This window comes from Cervus canadensis, chromosome 8 (assembly GCF_019320065.1).
Source record: "Cervus canadensis isolate Bull #8, Minnesota chromosome 8, ASM1932006v1, whole genome shotgun sequence".
NCBI classification, from domain to species: domain Eukaryota; kingdom Metazoa; phylum Chordata; class Mammalia; order Artiodactyla; family Cervidae; genus Cervus; species Cervus canadensis.
Window position 1 is genome coordinate 34,969,634 of NC_057393.1, and position 18,168 is coordinate 34,987,801.

The 18,168-nt window shown below is 43.7% G+C and overlaps 1 protein-coding gene across 6 annotated transcripts in view; it reads right to left on the minus strand.

The window, feature by feature from the left end:
• The window catches only part of PLCE1 (phospholipase C epsilon 1), a 360,038-nt gene that overhangs the window by 219,171 nt on the left and 122,699 nt on the right, over window positions 1-18,168 (minus strand). The window contains exon 1 of one of the 6 annotated variants that reach the window (XM_043475948.1): window positions 12,004-12,108. The exons of the other annotated variants lie outside the window; for them this stretch is intronic. Within the exon in view, the coding sequence (XP_043331883.1) occupies window positions 12,004-12,054 (51 nt within the window). The 5' untranslated portion in view covers window positions 12,055-12,108. Of the gene's footprint in view, window positions 1-12,003; window positions 12,109-18,168 lie in introns of those variants that run through there. 6 annotated transcript variants of the gene reach the window in all.

An 18,168-nucleotide genomic window follows, 5' to 3' on the forward strand; every position in this document is an offset into this window, starting at 1 on the left:
TTATTATTATTTCTTTCCTGGGAACATGGCACATTGGTACAACTGATTTGGACTGGAAAAAATTCATATTGTGTCTCACAGAAGAGAAGGAGGAAAATGTATGTGAATCCTCATGTCTGCACATCACTAGTTTTGAGGCTCAACCTCCTTAAGGTTCCATTGCCTCACTGGAGGAAAAATGGATAAAATGGGGATGATAAAAATAAGACCTATTTGCTGGGTTGTTGTGAGGCTTGAAAAATGTCGATAACAAACTTAGCTTAATGTTCGGCACATTACGGCTGCTGCTGCTGTTGTGAAGATGAAGTTGAAGAAATGATGATGAGGACGCCTGACTCTACCTGGCTCATATTGTGACGCTGTTGTAGAAGAAACCTATTCTCCTCTTCTTCGCTGGACTCCTTGTCAGAATGTGACTTCTCAGCAGGGAGGGCAGATAAATGGTCAGCTGCCAGGCCCACTTGTCCGGTTTCCTCAGGGATTCTGACCCGTGGCCTCAGAGGTCCCTGGGCAACTCCAAGCACACACCCCCACAAACGCATCCTACCACACACACACCACTACATGTCAGATGCTGGGCCTGCCCAGCTCAGCTGGCACCCAGTTCCACAAAGCCTCTGGTCTCGAAGGCCCTACCCATCTAGCATCTAGCATCTGTGCCCCACAGCTTCCAGGCAGATACGGGTGGCCCCTCCTGGGAGCTCAAACTCTCTGACGCAGGTCTGTGGCCCTCGTCACCCTGAACATCTTCTGTGCCAGCCCATGGCCACCATATTTACCAAGAAACTCACCCCACCTGGCAGCAGGTGGGGGAGGAGGTGCCCAGTCCCTTTTCTCAAATGCCCACTTGTTTCTGAGGAGCATTTTTCTCTCCTTCCTCAGATTTCTCCTGTGATTCATCTTGTGCTTTTTGGTAATTCAAGTTCAGGACTGACTTGAATTGCCACAGAGCCTTTATCTACTCAATATCAAAGATGCTTCTTCTCAAATGGTTCTTTGAATTCTTTCTCAATATCAGGTTATGTTTCTGTTCCCATTCTGCAACCTAATAAGGACTGAAATCTGTTTTCAGTAGTTGCTTGATTTTTTTTTTTTTTTCCTCAGCTTTAAAAATAATTTCAGAGAGCCTCAGAACTGAGGCACTGACAGGCACTCAGGAGTCCTCACTTCATTCACGAAAGCACTGAGGGCCCCTAGATCCACTCTGTGGGGGTCACACAGTCACTCAGGAGATAGGAAGCAGACCACAGCCTCCGAGGAAGAGCTCCTTCTACCCCCCAGCCTGTCACAGGCCACCTCTCATTGGTAAATGAGGCCTGGGCCTGCATTTCTCTCTGGAAAGAAGGGAGGAGCCTGGCCACTCAGCAGAAACAGCTCCTTCCAGGCATCCCAAGTCTTATCACCCGCTCATTCCTCTCTCTCTTACTTCCAGGTTTTTGTAAACGCTATTTCCTCTTCCTGGTAACTCTGGCCAAGTCAACGTTCATTCTCTAGGTGCTTCCTCCAGGAAGTCCACCTGAACCTCCAGATGAGGAACCTTCCCACATGCAGTGTCCCCACCAGTGCCCTGGACACCCTCCCTCTAAGCTAACTGTTGAGCACCAGTCTTGAAACCGATCGTTACCTTGGCTGGAGGCGTGCATGCAGCATGAGGGCAGAGCAGACATGATTAACGCACACCAACATGTTAGTGACCTTTACAACCTCCCCACCTGCAGGGACCTAGGCGCTGAGCACTGAAAGTGGGAAAGAGTCCCCAGGGCAGTCTAAAGCCCAAGGAAAAGTGACTTCACAATTTTAGACCAAATGGCCCCACTCTCAATTCTTCCAGATACTGAGAATAAACTTCTTACTCAAGCAAGTAAGCAGAGCAAAGTAACCAGGCCCAAATGAATTTGATTCACAGTCACACAAGAGATATGTCACTGTTCTGGCTAGAAACCTCAGCGTCACCTTTGCCTCTTTCCCTCTCTTCCTCCTTAAACCAGGCAGCCAGTGATACTTTGGAACATGACTCAGACAGACACCCTTCTTCTCCACTCTGACTGCTTTAGCCCTGGCTTTAGACACCTCACACTTGGATTGTTGCAGCAACCTCCTGGCAGGCCTCCTTTCTCTGACCCTTCTCCCTTCTGTGCAAACAGCTGAATTTTCTAAAATTATAGGCTGCCAAGCTTGATGCTCTCAGAAACGGCATTTTGAAACTCGTCTGTTACACCCTTGTAACTCTACTGTGTTAGTGGACATAGCTCTCTCAGGAGTTCTTATGGCTGAGCTCCATCTTATTGCTTCAAACAGCTCCCTGTATGCCTTCTCCAGCTATTTCAGAATAAGTCTGGTTATAGGAAGCCTGGAAGCTCCATCAGGCAGAGGCTTGTTGGTCTACCACTTAGCCCAGTGCTTGGCACACAGTTGTGAGTGCTCAGTAAATACTGGTTGAATGAATGGACTCATTAATGAACAAATACAGTGAAAAACATCATTGATGTCACTTTTCCCACCATATATGAAGTACTCTCCCCAGCAGAGGTCCTCATCTTGTCAATACAGTATCCCCCAGGATTTCCCTGGTGGTCCAATGGTTAGGGCCTTACCTAACGCTTTCACACAGGAGGCATGGGTTTGATCCCTGGTCTGGGAACCTTACCCTCTCACCACAGGGGGCATGGGTTTGATCCCTGATCTGGGAACTAATATCCCACATGCCACATGGCATGGCAAAAAATAAAAATAAAAAAAACAAATGGCACAAATTTATTTATATATATTTAAATAAATATGTTTATATATACATATATATTTAAATAAATATGTTTATATATACATATATATTTAAATAAGTATATGTTTATATATATACATATATATTTAAATAAATATATGTTTATATATATACATATATATTTAAATAAATATATGTTTATATATATATATATATATATATATATATAGTATTCCCCAAGTCCATGATAACTAATCCTTCAAGAATCTTTGTTGGGAGACCTTATTTGCATAACCAATAAAAAGTATTCTAGGGTTTCCCTTTTCCCACATACACAGTGTAAACAGACTTTGAAGAGTCAAACAGTCTGAGCTTTACCACTGCCTACATGTAAATTTAATCTGGTAACCAATGCTTCTGATCTTCATCATCTCTCCAGTGGGGAGGTAGCTGGGTCATCAGTGGGATCTGGTCAGGTGTAATCTTCTCAGTACTTTCTTATATAGAAGCCATAATGCTTTGTGCCTGACACGCTGTGTTAGCTGAGTGTTCAGAGAGAGTCCTCTTTATTATATGTCGCAGCTGTTTGCCTGACAGGGAAACCAGACTTGCTGATATGAAGTTCTTCTCTGAACTCACCTCCTGATGGGAGTTTCTTTCATTCCCTTGTCCAATACTCACACGTTAAGTTCCTATTATTAATATGAGTCAACTCAATGGTAATTTGTCCCTCCTAGTGCCGACACAGTACCTTTTGACAGTAGTAGATTAGTAACTTTTCAGTCTGTCTTTACAGACATTGTTATTCCAAACCCAGGGCAACCAGTAGAGACAACCAGCTAGGTTGTCTCTAGGAACATCATTCTGCAAATGAGTCAGCTGGATAAGCAGCACAATGAAGGTCAAACAGCAAGTGAAAGACAGAGGTATTTAGAACGTAGGTCTCCTTAATTCTGGTCCTGGCCTCTTCAGCATCATTCCATGTTGCCCATAGGAGCAATAGCCAAGACAGCTGGAAGAGTGAAGAGAACTAGCAATCTCTGACTGAAGCAATGACATGATGGTCTGAATAAGGATGAATCTGAATCACAGGAAGCCCCTGAGAACAGTTCAAGATGACAGCCTCACTTTTTGACCTGGAGATCCTTCAAGTTACAGATCTGCCTTGCAGCCTAAGAAGACCCTGATTAGCCTGTATTAATGGCACGCAAGCTGGGCCACAGCACAGCCCTGCTGTTGGACCTGGTGTGTGAAACGCTGCCTCTTGGGCAATGATAAATGCACTTAAAGGAGTGTCTACCACCCATGAGTAACCACCTAACTGACCTAGGACTTCCTCCCTCTGGTATTCACTGGAAGGACTGATGCTGAGGCTAAAGCTCCAATGCTTTGGCCACCTGATGTGCAGAGCCAACTCACTGGAAAAGATCCTGACGCTGGGAAAGATTGAGGGTAGGATGATAAGGGAGTGACAGAGGATGAAATAGTTGGATGGCATCACTGACTCAATGAACATGAGATTGAGCAAGCTCCAGGAAATGGTGAAGGACAGGGAAGCCTAGCGTGCTACAGTCCACGGGGTCACAAAGAGTTGCTTGCGAAGAGTTGGACATGACTTACCACCAAACAACAGACACCGCCACCCATGAATAACCACTCAGCTGGCCTAGGACTTCCTCCCTCTGGAATCCAGACCTGGCTTTTCCCTCAGCCTGCAGCTCTCCCCTTCCTGACCCTACTTCTCTAAACCTTCACCTGAGGGCTACTCCCCCTGCCAAGTCTCCTCCTGATATGATTTCCTCCAGGAAACCTCCCTCCCCGCCAGATCTGGGCTAAGGGGACTGAGCAGGAGTTCCTGAGATCACTGTTCTTCCTTATCCTACATTACTGCATAGATCCTCAGCAGGGATGATTCCACCTCCCAGAGGACATGTGGCAATATCTGCAAACCATTCTGGTTAAGACTGTGCGTGTGACCGGATGCTTCTGGCATCTAATGCTGCTAAGCATCCTGCAATGCACAGGACCATCCTCCCAACAAAGAACTGTCCAGCCCCAAATGTCACCCATACCAAGGTTGAGAGACTCTGCTCTGCTCTAGTGTGACTGTTTACTTGATTATCTTTCTCACAGTGGTTGTCTAATTCAAATCCTCAGTACCATGCCTGGCACATTGTACTCAAAAAAGACCTGTTAAATGACTGAATGACTTTCACCCCAGCTTCCATCTCTTGTTTACTGCTGCTTGCTTTGACCCTGATCAAATCCCTATATGGGCCTCACCTAGTACAACTTCTAACCTAGTACAACTTCTGACTATGTTTTGACTCTGGCCAGGACCATCCCCACACCAGGCCCATTTTACTCCTGCTCTATACATTAGAGAGGGTTCCCAGGTGGCGCTAGTGGTAAAGAACTTGCCTGCCAATGCAGGGGATGCAAGAGACTTGGGTTTGATCCCTGGGTCAGGAAAATCCCCTGGAGAAGGAAATGGCAACCCATTTCAGTATTCTTGCCTGGAGAATCCCATGGACAGAGGAGCCTGGCAGGCTACAGTCCATAGGGTTGCAGAGTTGGACACGACAGAAGCAATTTAGCATATATCCTAGAAAACTAGAGCTATAATACCTGCAGCACAGCAAAGAACAGGGCATCTGGACTTCTCAGCGAGCAACGCTAGACGAAGTCAAGACCATGAAAAAGGGGAGAAGGCCTGAGCCAGCTGGGAGCAGGGCCAGACCACCAGGCAAATCGGGCAGCTGGACTGTGCAGTTAGGGGCTCAAAAGCTGATTAGTTTCCAAATCCTGCGAATGCCTTCTATTTAATTAATGGACAGTGAGCGTCCGTTTCCGAGGCTGCAGGAATCTTCTCCTCCTTAAATGAAGCAGAACTGTATGATGAATACTTTCTCAAAACCCTGAGTCACTGCCCATTTGTTTCTTTCTGCTTTAGCTACTGAGTTCACATGAATAATTATAAGCTTATTTTACAAGATCGTAAGGGACTGGGTAATTCTGGCAATTTCAAGAATGAAATGTTCACAAAGCTTTCAGAACTGTGACATCAGGGTTTGGGAATTCAAAAATCACTGCTGTCTTTATTTTCTGATTTGATTTATCATATTTCATATTTTACATATATCTATGATAATTTATTTTCAAATGAAGTAGTAGAGCCAGACATCTTTTCCGGACAACAAAGGCTTAGGGGATTGCTGGGTTTTTGAAGCTAAAGATTAGTTGCTTTAACCATCAGCCCCATAATTTCACCTTTGAATTCCTTTAGAATTCTTGGATGAATGCCGAGTTGTCTTGGTTATTTATCCACATCCAGTTTGTCAACTGGTCTAGAACATTCTGTGCATCCACCACTACTTGATCTAGTACCTCTGCTTCTAAAGATGATTTAAGAGTGTTATTCAGTTTGATATATTTTTTCTGAAAAGATCAAGGCAAATAATTTATTATGCCTGCTGGCTTCCTTTCATACATCCGAAGGAGTTTTCCGGTAATCTACAAAGGTTCTACCGGTTCTCTGGCTGGCTCCTTCACTCCAGTTACTTTAAAAGGCCTTCTTATTTTTGCTTTAATGTCTGTTTCTTACAGATGCCCCTTAAATTATAGGTGGATCTTTTTCATGGGCTTCCCAGGTGGGTTTCTCTGTTCTTTCAATCAACTTCCTATTTTTCCTGAAGATATCTATTTCTTAGGAATATGTCTTGCCTTGAGCAATCCTCTTTGAGCTGCATCTGTAAATAGAGGTTATTATTCCAACCCCTAGGCCTATTGAGGGGGGCCAGTTTCCCAGATGGTGCTGGTGGTAAAGAACTCACCTGCCGATGCAGGAGACGTAAGAGACATGTGTTCGATCCCTGGGTCAGAAAGATCCCCTGGAGAAGGAAGTGGCAACCCACTCCAGTATTCTTGCCTAGAGAATCCCATGGATAGATAGAGGAGCCTGGCAGGCTACAGTCCATAGTGTCACAAAGAGACACGATCGAAGCGACCTAGCACACACAAGGAGGGCTGTGAGTCAAATGGAGGAAGGTACGCAGAGAGTTTTGCCCGATGCCTGGCACACAATAAGTGTTTAACAAATGGTTATTTATTCTTATTGTCTTCGTCAAAGAAGGTGAGGTAAGAAAAGGAAGCTAGTTCTCAACCCAACCTACTAAATGGTTTTATGAATCTTGTCATACTTTATGCTTCCCCATAGGTGTTGGCAATGTTTTTAAAAAATTAGTTGGCAAGATTCTTGAGGTTTAAGATATATTTTCATAATCACTATTCACATTTTTCTCATTTCTCCTTTTACGTATACATTATCTTGGTTTTCCATCCTTGCACCAGACCCATAATCTTAAACTTGTTAGGATCATTGAATCACAGTGTTCACACACAGATGCTTCCTGCACCTTCTACGGTGCTTGTCTTCCTTTTCTTCTGTAAAATCATTAGCACAGGAAATGATCATTTGTCCTAATTTATCCCGGGGAGGTATTTTGCCAATCTACAAGCAAGTAAACACCCTCATTATTACTAATTGGCCCAATTTTTTTTAGCTCGGCCAGTCCTACTCCAGTCTCCAGCTCAATCTCATTATCCTTGTCAGGTGGCCCATAACTCCTTTCTACTGCCATATTTTCATTAACTGTTGGCTATTTCCACCCACTAGGCATTTCCTGATGGCATTTTTATGCTAAGGCTCCTTGGATTTCTCCACTGCTCTGGAAACCTGTTTCATGACCCTAGTTTCCTACCCTTCTTTGCCAGATGTCTCATGAAAGCCTTTGGTTTCTAAGAAATTCAACAGCCCTGCATTATGCTTTTATTAGGACCTTCAAAATCCACCTGTTTCATGGATGGTCTGTACTACAGCTATCTGTCTATTTATCTATCATGACTATGGCTCAGCAATGATCACAAAAGTTTCTGATCTTCAGCTTCCTTCTCAGCTTCCCAAATTAGACTTTAGAACCTCGCTGTTGTATGGTGCTGGAACCAAAAAGGAGAGTTTGGCATGTAACTCACAGGGCATGCATGGGACAGCTTCCAGCCAACTGATTTCCTATCTCTATTTCATCATTTTCACCAGATGGTCTTCACTCGATTAGTGCCAGGGGGCCATGACTCCATTTGCCAACCATTGCTAAATAGTTCTGGAATGCCCCAAGGCTTCCCTGTGTCTTGCACCTGCCTAAGCCTGCAGTGGTTGCCACAGTTCTTTCCTCCTGGATGTGATCTGCAAACCCCACTGGATTCCTAAGCTAGCTAGCTACCTCAATGGAGAAATCATTGAACAGACATAGTTTCTGGTAAAACCCCTACCCTGTCCAGCACACACACATATACCTGATGCTTCTCTGTACATCTTCATGTTGCAGGTGAGCATGTGGAAGCATGTGGATGTCTCAGCACTTTGAATTCAATTGGCACCCAGTGGCCAAGCAAGTCAGGGTGTGAAATGAACATGAAATGAAACACAGTAGGTGTTTTACCTTTTTGTTCTTCTTGTAGCAATAGCTCCTTTAAGAAATGGCAGAAGTGGGCGCCAGAGACAGCTGCTTATATTTTATTATCCAACCACATAACACTGTCTGTGGGGGGTGGGTCCCCATGTATGGGAAAGCTCTTTATCAGTGTACCACACTGGACTGTTAGAGTTGTATCACCTTGAACAGCAAACTCCTTGAGGGCAAGAACTATATTTCTCCCTCCAGGGTATCTCCTGGTCCTCCTAATACTATGACCTGCACCAAGAAACCATCTAAGCCAACTGAACATGGACTGGAAGGGCTCCATCCGTATACCCAGTTATCACTAAGCACCTATGTGTCCTAGTCTTCCCTTCCTCCCCTTCTCCATCCCCATCCTGGGTTACTCACCTCCTTCCCCAAGAATCTCTACAATATCTAAAGCCTCAAAAAGGCAGGGACTGTCTGTCCAGCCCACTGTTGTATCTCAGAGCCCAGCAGTGTGCGGCACAAAAGGTCCCCAATAAAATGGCTTGAGCCAACACATCAATGAGAACAAACCTGTTCATAACCCGGGCTGGTGTCACGGGAAACACTCTGCCCAACACCAAAGTGTGACCTGGATTCTTCTGTGCCGAACAGGGCACATGCCAGAGGACAGAGAGATGTGGCAATACTTGTAGGGAAGCAGAGATGAGCAGGGGCAGAGATGGGTCATTTTTCGAGGGTGTGTGTGTGTGTGTGTGTGTGTGTGTGTGTGTATAATTACAGTGAATGTTTTCAAAATCCCAACCAATAAAAAGAGATTTTTGGTGGCGGCTGCTGTGCTCACTTTAACTGATGATTGTTTCAGATTGTAATCGAGCCTGGAACTCACAGCAGCCCACCCACAGAGCAATGCCCTTCACACATTGCAGCCATTCACACAGAATATCTGCCGCTATCACTACCCTTCTCTCTACCCCAATGCTGATTACAGGTATGTGATTTTATCTGCCACCATGGTTCTCTCCCAAAGGGATAGTGTGGGCTATTCATTGCAACTGCAACCATTCTGAAAACTAGAAAAGAGAAAGTGAAAAATGGACACAGAAGGAGACCTTCACTTGAAGCCAGCACACATCAAAGTGCTGTCTTGGCAGGTGGCAGCATCACCTGGGAAACGGCTAGAAATGCACATTTGGGGGCCCAACTCTAGTCTCCTAGATTCAGCATCTCCGGGGGGGGAGCCCAGGAAGCTGTGTTTTATCCGGTAGCAACACTGCAGGTGTTTTGAGAAGCATGGCTTGAAAGCACTGTTGGCTGCTTTAAAGAATTCTCAACATGGCCTAGAGGAGAAATGGGAGTCTGGGTTCCACGGCGGAGACTTTTTGTTGTTTTTACGGTATTGCTTACATTTTTTCATGAGAATGCCTTACTATTTCAATAAAAATAAAAAAACAACAAATAAATGGAAGCTTTATCAACAGCACACCAGGATGGAAAGGACAATTCATGGCAACATCCTAGGAGGTTCCTAGTAATTATTCTCCAAGTGTTTACCTGGACAATTTCCCCTCTATCCTACATGACAGATAAGGAGGAAGAAGGTAGAATGATGATAAAGTAATACGTTGACAAAATTATATTTTGTTTCTTGACAAAAATATAACAAAATATATTTTGTTTAATATTTCTAAAAATATTAGAGGACTAAAGTTATCCCTTAAGAAGACAGCAATATGACCGTAAGTCAAGTCAGGACAACATCAGGGTTAACCATTTCCAACTATACAGCATGATTTTTTTTAAACTCAATTATGAAAAGTATTTGTAACAATAGCATGTCTAGATTCTCTAATAACCAGAAGAGAATGAACACAATACAATTAAAGAGTTTGTGTGTTTAATCCTCGGCATGATTCTTTTTTTCCTAAAGATTACAGCTGCTCTCACACCTTCTCAAATTGAGCCATAAACCTGCTTTATTATTAGCCATCCCACTAAGAGAAACACAGTGGATGCAGTGCTCGGTTAAAGCAATACAAAATGCTAGAGATTCTCCTGCCAGTTTGTCTCCCAAAGGAAGAAACAGGGACTACGTGAACTAAAAGGGCTTATCAAGCAAAAAGGGCAGGAACAATTGGGTATAGAGACCTCCCTGCTACAGGGTCAGAGTCCTCTACATTGAACAAAAACATTTCATTTTCAATAAATCATAGAGACCAAGAGTTCCTATAGTCAATATTTTGTAACAATACACGTGGAAAAATAATTTGAAAAAGTGTATATAAGCGAATCACTTTACTGTACAGCTGAAACTAACACAACATTATAAATCAACTATACCTCAATAAAAAATAAATATTTTTAAAAAACAGTTCCTGTGTCTATGTTTCTGCCACAACAAGCACCAGGCATTCGCTCCTATGAAGACGCCCACACTCTTAGGGTAAAGAGGAGTGTCAAATGCCCCCTATTCTCACTTTGACAACTCTACACTACTTTGGACGCAAGAAAAATGAGCTTGTGTCAGGAAATTGACATGATTTCTCATGTTATTTTCATCCATCTACGGGGGAGGGGGTAGAAAGCATAAAAACTTAATTGAAAACTTGAATCCCAATAACACTCATAAAACATCGTATGCTCTTGAAAGGGGTTGTAGAAATTCAGAGATAGAGTTATGTGAGCCATTTCAAGAGTAGTCTTCATAGCTTGAATTCCTTAAACACAGTACTTTGCAATGAAGTTAGCCAAATACAGAGAAACAAAACAGTTTTCAAGTTTTATTCTGGGTTATTTTTAACCCCAGAATTTTTTTTTTTTTTTAAAGTAAAGGAACAGAATTTGGAATTGAGTTGGTGGTGAGCAGGAAACTACTCTTTCGGTTATTTCTTGAACTAATCTTATCAAAGGTCCAACATGTTCTCAATGTTGGTGAATAAACAGCTTAACCACACGGATAAACTATGGACACTGACATGGAAAAACTTTTTCAATAAGGTATATTTAAAGCATTAAAAAACATGTAGCTCATTTCAACCAGGGATGCTATCAAACATGACTGCACTGAACTCTTAAGTATACTTTAAAATTAGTTATACTAAGCCTATTCCTTACCACAATCGTATTCGCAAAAGCCAAAAGATTAAAAAGAAAATCAAATCTGCAAAAGGAAGATCAACTTATTCAAAAGCTAGTATTCTGAAGAATATCATGAATCAGTTTTCATTAAACTAGATGTTGATACAGACATAACACACCACAGGCCATTATAAAAGGAAGGAAAACAAATATCTAATACACCCTCAGGATTCCTTTCAAAATCTTGTAAATTAAAATGCACAGCAATAATCTTAAAGCTATGTCTTCAAAGGAAGAGAAACTTGCATCTCTAACTGTTCAGTATTTTGGGTTAAAACATTTTAGAAACGTCTTTAACTAGGGAAGAAACTTCCCTGATCCTCTCTGTGAAATGTCTCAGAGGAATTGTGTTTTGGCTAACACTGCACAGCGGTGTGAGAAAAGGAACAGTCCCCAGATTTCATGCATTAAGAACATCGGGGGACTTCATGGACAACAGGAACCCTTACCTGGTCTTCTTTAAGGCTTCAGCATCCACATCCATCCTTTAATAAGGTAAAATTGGGTACTGCAGAGAGAGGGAAGAACCAAGCAACCCTCAAGGCAGGCTGAGAGCGTGCAAAGCCCCAGCTGACAGCCTGCTTCCCTCTCCTGAGGCTCTCTGCCTAAGAGACTGCACAGAAACCAAGCCCGGTGCCAAATCTTAATCCTTTTGCAGAATCTCACATGGAGCTCCCTCACCTCTTCCATTCCCGCAAAGCTTCTTCCTGCTGCACTTCCTTCTGAAACCATTAATCATTGCAACGACCCACTGAGTGAAGCCCAATCTCAAACTGTACTAAAAATCCTGTTACATGCGGGGTGATGAGTGTTTACATTAGCCGAAATGAAATGATGTAATATCTAGAATCAAGGGAGGGCCCCCATCCAGAGTCAGGGCATTGTAAGAACTGCTATGAAATACGATTTTTCTAGATGGGGGAAAAAAAAATTACCCTGGGGTTTTATGAATCTAGTCTCTGTAAATTTAGGATTATTTGGATTGTTCTGGTCTTACTGAGTATCATCATGCTTTCCAAACAGAAATTCAGAACTTTTCAATTACTTAAAGTTTTAGTTGAAAAAAAAAAAAAGGAGCAGACAGAACCCAGTGCATTCGTGTGCAAAGAACCTGGTATCAAGGTGGCAATGGTAGAAGGCATCAATCCAGGGATGTGGAAGCCTGCCATGCTGCAGGAGACCAGAGCCTCTCACAGGTGCAAATGCATTCAAAGGAAAGGCATCTTCCAAGAAAAGTACTGTTTATTTAAGCCAGAAGTCCATTGTTTTTCCATAATTTTTTAAAAATTATTTTTTTGGCCACAGTGTGCAGCACCTGGGCTCTTAGTTCCTCGGCCAGGGATCAAACCTGAGCCTCTTGCATTGGAAGCTAACCACTGGACCTCCAGGGAAGTCTCATGACTTTTGGTGAACAAGAAAGTTCAGGGGTTCCCAACACCATTCCTGATGGACAACTGCTATTGGTTACTTTAGCATCTTATGGTCTTCCCTGATCAGGTTGGGATGGGAAAGTTTGAGAGGCATGATGCTGGATGAAAAGGGGGAAGGGGAGGGGAAGTGGTTTGTCAATAGAGCCCACTTGCAAGAGAGCCCAGGTAAAGTTTCAAGACTGATCAGAGATTGGCTTGTGACTGGTGGGGATGCCAGAGGTAGACTGTTTCAGTTTGGATGTGTTTAACCGATCATAATGTGAAATTTTAAAAGTAATTATCATGTGCCACACAACTGTGCTAAGCACATTACATGTAAACCTCATTGAACCCTCACAACAACACTATGTGGCAGATACTTATTACCATTCAGGTTCTGCAGATGAAGAAGCTGAAGCTCAAACCTGGTACCTAAGTGATGGCACCAGGTGTGTCTGGTGTGCTCCTTGACTACCAGCCCACTGCTCCTGCCGGCTTCACCAGCTACACAACCACACCATCACAAGTATGCTCTGTGCTCTGCAAAGTGACAAACTGTTACTACTCAAATGCATGGGAAGCATGTGTTTACAGTCCCCCAAAGGTATAAGCCAAATCCTTGGCTGCTGCCGCCCAAGAATGGCAGGCCCCAGAGCCCCTAGCCTACTTGCCAGACCCTTGGAAGGAAGGTGGAAAACCTCCAAATGTAGGGGGCAAGAATCAAATGTCACATAAAAGGATCTCTGGCCTGATCCAGTACTGCCATTAACCAGCGTGACCTCAGTCAACCCACTCCCCTTTCTGAGCTCTGAAAAATTAGGAGCTTGGACTTAGTTGGGTTCTAGCAACTACATTTCAGCATGAAATCTCTACAACATACAATTTTAAAGGATGGGAGTGCTAGGTGAGACGTTATTTTTTTAAAAAATCAGAATTTATGCATCCAAATGAGAATTCACTCCAACACAACAATGACACAGCAATAATAATAATAGTAAAAGAACCACTCTCATTTATTGAATTACTGTACTACACAAGAGGCTTTATGCTTAGAGCATTACATGAACATTCTCACTTGTCCTGATAAAAGCCCCTAGAAGGCAGTATCATTATCGCCATTCCACAGCTGCAGAAATAAAGGCTCAGAGGGAATGAATTTGTGTAGGGCCAGCCACACTGCTGGTAAAGGGGACAAGTAGGGATTGGAGTCAGGCCTGATAGACTCCAGAGCCTATGCATTCCATGTCCACTACACTGCCCATTGATCCAACAACACTCTTGTCACTTGCAACAATTCTGGAATGCTTTATTGGAAACTTCTGTCAGAACCTGTATGCTGCATTTTGGTAAATATACATTTTTGAACATCAAAATGCATGCTGGACACTGCAGAGGTTATGGACATATGGTTCTGCCCTCCAAATCTCCCAGCCTGATGGGGGAAGTAGAGGCAGAAGGTTTTTCCACCACAAGGGTGACCAGGCTAAGTGTTACAACTGAGGCACAGGACCACGGGAGTCTGGGGCAAGTGAGGTGTTATTTCAAAATTACCCAAATTACTGCTAATATGTTCATTGGTGGTAAATATCCATCCTTAGAGGGTGGATGCAATTTTGGTTCACAGGCAAGTCAATCAGAGCCAAGTCTGGGGAATAAGTGGGTCATCAAGCTGGGTAATACCTTTTTTGGTCACAAGCTAGGTGTGGCTATAAAATAGTGAGATGGATTTTCCTGTGTGGCCCCGACTAGCTCGGAAGGCAATTCCTAAAGGGGAGTTCCAAAAATGTTTCGAGCAATGATACCATCTCCAGATTAAAGGCAGAGCTGCCCAAAGCGGTTCCAGAAGACAAGGCTTCCGAGGCAGAGAACATGACCACAGCAGAGGCATAGCCTGCAGAATCACTTGATCCCCACCAGCAGCCCAGAAGAGCTTGCCTGTCCGTGTCCCAGCATCTGACAGAGCAGTTGGCACCGGGGTAGGCTCAACCAGTGTTTGTAGACTGACTAAATGAGAGATGCATTCGAAAGTACAAAGTGTGGATTATTTACTTCTAAAAACTGTCTTATTATTTGGTCACACTCAGACATCCACATATTGACTGTGGACACATTTCCAAACTGAGCTCAATGGCCAAACTAGGACTGTTCTTACCTAGTCTGTCTACCATGCCAGGTCCTGGATGGTGAGCCTGTGGTGGTTTAGTCACTCAACTCTTGCAACTGCATGGACTGTAGCCAGCCAGGCTCCTCTGTCCATGGGATTCTCCAGGCAAGAATATGGTAGTGGGGTTACCATTTCCTATTCCAGGGTATCTTCCCAACCCAGGGATCAGACCCTAGTCTCTGGCATTGCAGGCAGATTCTTTACCAATTGGGTCACCAAGGAAGCCCCAATTTCCCACCCTGTCCCTACCCATAGCTTTTCCTGCATTCAGTGTGAAGAGGAGTGAGAAGCAGGTGCTAAAGAAGCCTCCCTGCAGGACCTGTTCAGGGCCTGTGGCCACATGCCCTGACTGAGTGCCCACTCTGGAAGTCTGGCAACACTAGGGAAGGCATCCACCGCCCCATTAGGGGAGGCAGTGAACCTCTGTGCCCAACAGCCATGCTGGCCTCCTACCAGATCTAAGTCTGGGGGAAACTGGAATGTCCAAGGAACCGTCCCCCAACCACAGCCCAACTCCATACACACTCCAAAAAATGGGTTGACATCTCTGAGACTCCATGGAGTTCATCAAATAGAGAGGACCAACTGGAGTTTGGAATAGACCTCAGGGAAGTTGGAAATGAGAGAGGTTTCCCCAGGCTTCAATTCTCCCTTTCTGCTGTCTGTAATTGGCTTACTAATCATCCACATAAATAAGCCAAGGCCTCTAGGCCACTGGGACTCTCAGGGCCAGAGGAATTCTTTGGGTCTAATGTGACCCCTTGGCCTGACTATCCATCACTAGTGAAGGAAAGGGATGGCAAGACCTCGCCTGGATATTTAACCTTTCAGTGGCTCACTTTTTTTCATCTTTTTTCTTTCTTTCTTATTTATTTTTATAGGCCACACGGCCTGTGGTATCTCAGTTTTCCACCTAGGGATTGAAACCATGGCCCCTGCATTGGCATCACAAAATCTTAACCACTGGACTGCCAGGGAAGTCCCCTCACTACCCTCATCTTTAAATAAAGAAAATAACAGTATCCCCAAACACAAGGTTGTTGAATGAGAAAATACACACAAAGGACTTAGAAGAATACGAGGTCCCAGGTAGGTTCTATTACGTGTCAGTTGTTGCTGTTTCCGACTTGCTGGGAGTGGGGAAGGAAGCAGCTGATGGACACAGTTGGAGGTGGGGAAAAGTAGTCATGTATTTCTATTTACTGTGTCATCCTACACTAATGTTTTATGCCCTACTTGATGCCACAAAAGGATCTGGTGGGCTTTTTAAAGTAAATAAAATTAAACAACAACAATAGTATCAGTTCTAAGAAGGATTCAGAGGCCTGAGCTGTCTGAGGGAAGCCACTATTGCTAACCACTGCCTTTAGCTCTGAGCTTCTTGGCAAACGGAACAATAAGAGAAACACACTGAGGGGGTATCACAGATGTCATCCAATCAGAAAAAACTGTAAGAGTTTAAGCTGAAAAACAACCTTTTTTCTGGCTCCAAATTTCCAGAGGAATTTACAAGCTGGGATATAGGGCACTGGGTAACAAAAAGGACAATGCCTTCCCCAGGACTCGACTGAACGATACAGAAACATCTTTCCAAGGGCCCCAACTTACAAGGACCCCACCATAAAAGCTGAGGGCTCCCATTAAATTGTAGCTCCAAAGAGGCGTTTATGGTTTCACAGAATGTCAACACTGGAAGGGCCTGCAGTCCAGCCCGCTGCTTTTATAGCCATAGAAAGAGCAGTTGGGGAGCTCCAGGGACAGCTGGCCGAGAACCCAGATTCAAGCTCCCAGTCCACGGCTTCTTCCTGACCTCGAACTCTCGCCCTCGCCTTCATTTCTTTCACCAACAAAAGGAAGTCTCCCTGGGTCCCTTTCCCTGTGGGAAATGGCAAAGCTGCAGCAGCCTCCTTCACACTGTGGGAATCCCTTTTCTTTAAGTTTGGTTAAAAATAAATTTGAAAATGTTTAAATTTTCAAAGTCCGGGCTGGCCAGTTTCCAGGTGGCCTCAGGAGTCAGCAGTCCAGAGCCGCTCTCGGCTCTAAACTGCAGGCTGGGTCTGCTGGTTGCTGAGATGCACTGCTCACACCGAAGTCCTCTTAAAAGGCTGTGTGTTTTAGCAGCTACCGTTCTTAAAAGCTTTCTAGGTGCCCCAAGGTGTGCTAAGTGCCCTAAGTGACAACCTTACTTTCAGCAACACCATGTGGAAGGTTCTATTGTTGAAACAGAACATGAATTGATCCTGTTGACTAGAGCCCAAGGTCTTATCTACAAACTTATCCTTGTGAGGCAGGAACAAAGTTTGGCAATCATGTTTATGTCCAGGCCTCTGTCTGAGCAATGAAGTTTCTTTTTTCTTTTATTTTTAATTTTTTATTGGAGTATAATTACTTTACAATGTACAATGAAATTTCTGAGCCCAAAACTTGGCAAATGTCGTATAAACTGTAGTTGGTATCCTAAAATTCCAACAGACTCTTTGGAAAGACAGTCTTAAAATCTGGACAATTCTTTAATTGTAGCATCCTGAGGACAACAGCAAAACAAGACCCCCAAGGTACATCCACAGGCTATACCTGAAAGGGACATTCACTTCTAGCCAACCACAGGAAACTGGTGTTTGCTATCATTGAGCAAGGAATAAGTGGGGCAATATGGCAGGGTGGCTGGGGGCACAGGTTTTGGTGTGGTTACCGGGATTGTCACATGCTTTTGTGTGACCCAGGCAAGTGGCCTAACCCCTCTAGATCTCCATTTCCTCTTCTATAACAGGAGACATTACACTGGAGTCTCCTTTATAGAGTCATGGGCATTACATGAGATAATGTCAAGAAAGCTGTTTACAAAAGTGTCAGGTACACATTATGGGCTCAGTGATAATTACTAATGACAGCAGACGTGTGTTTTAAAACATACATATATATATGTGTATATATATATACACACAGATTACTAATTGAAATTAGTAATATAAATGTCCTCAATATAAATTAGATGCTAAACATTTGAGGCAGTTTCCCACTTTCTTTGTACATCCTGATTTCATTTTACCTAATACAAACTTTTCTCATTTACAAAACAATTATGGTACCGTATATGTATTATGAGCTCATCTATGTTCTTAGTGGGCTTCCCTGATGGCTCAGTGATAAAGAATCTACCTGCCAATGCAGGAGACATGGGTTCAATCCCTGGACTGCGAAGATACTCTGGAGGAGAAAATGGCAACACACTCCAGTATTCTTGCCTGGGAAATCCCATGGACAGAGGAGGCT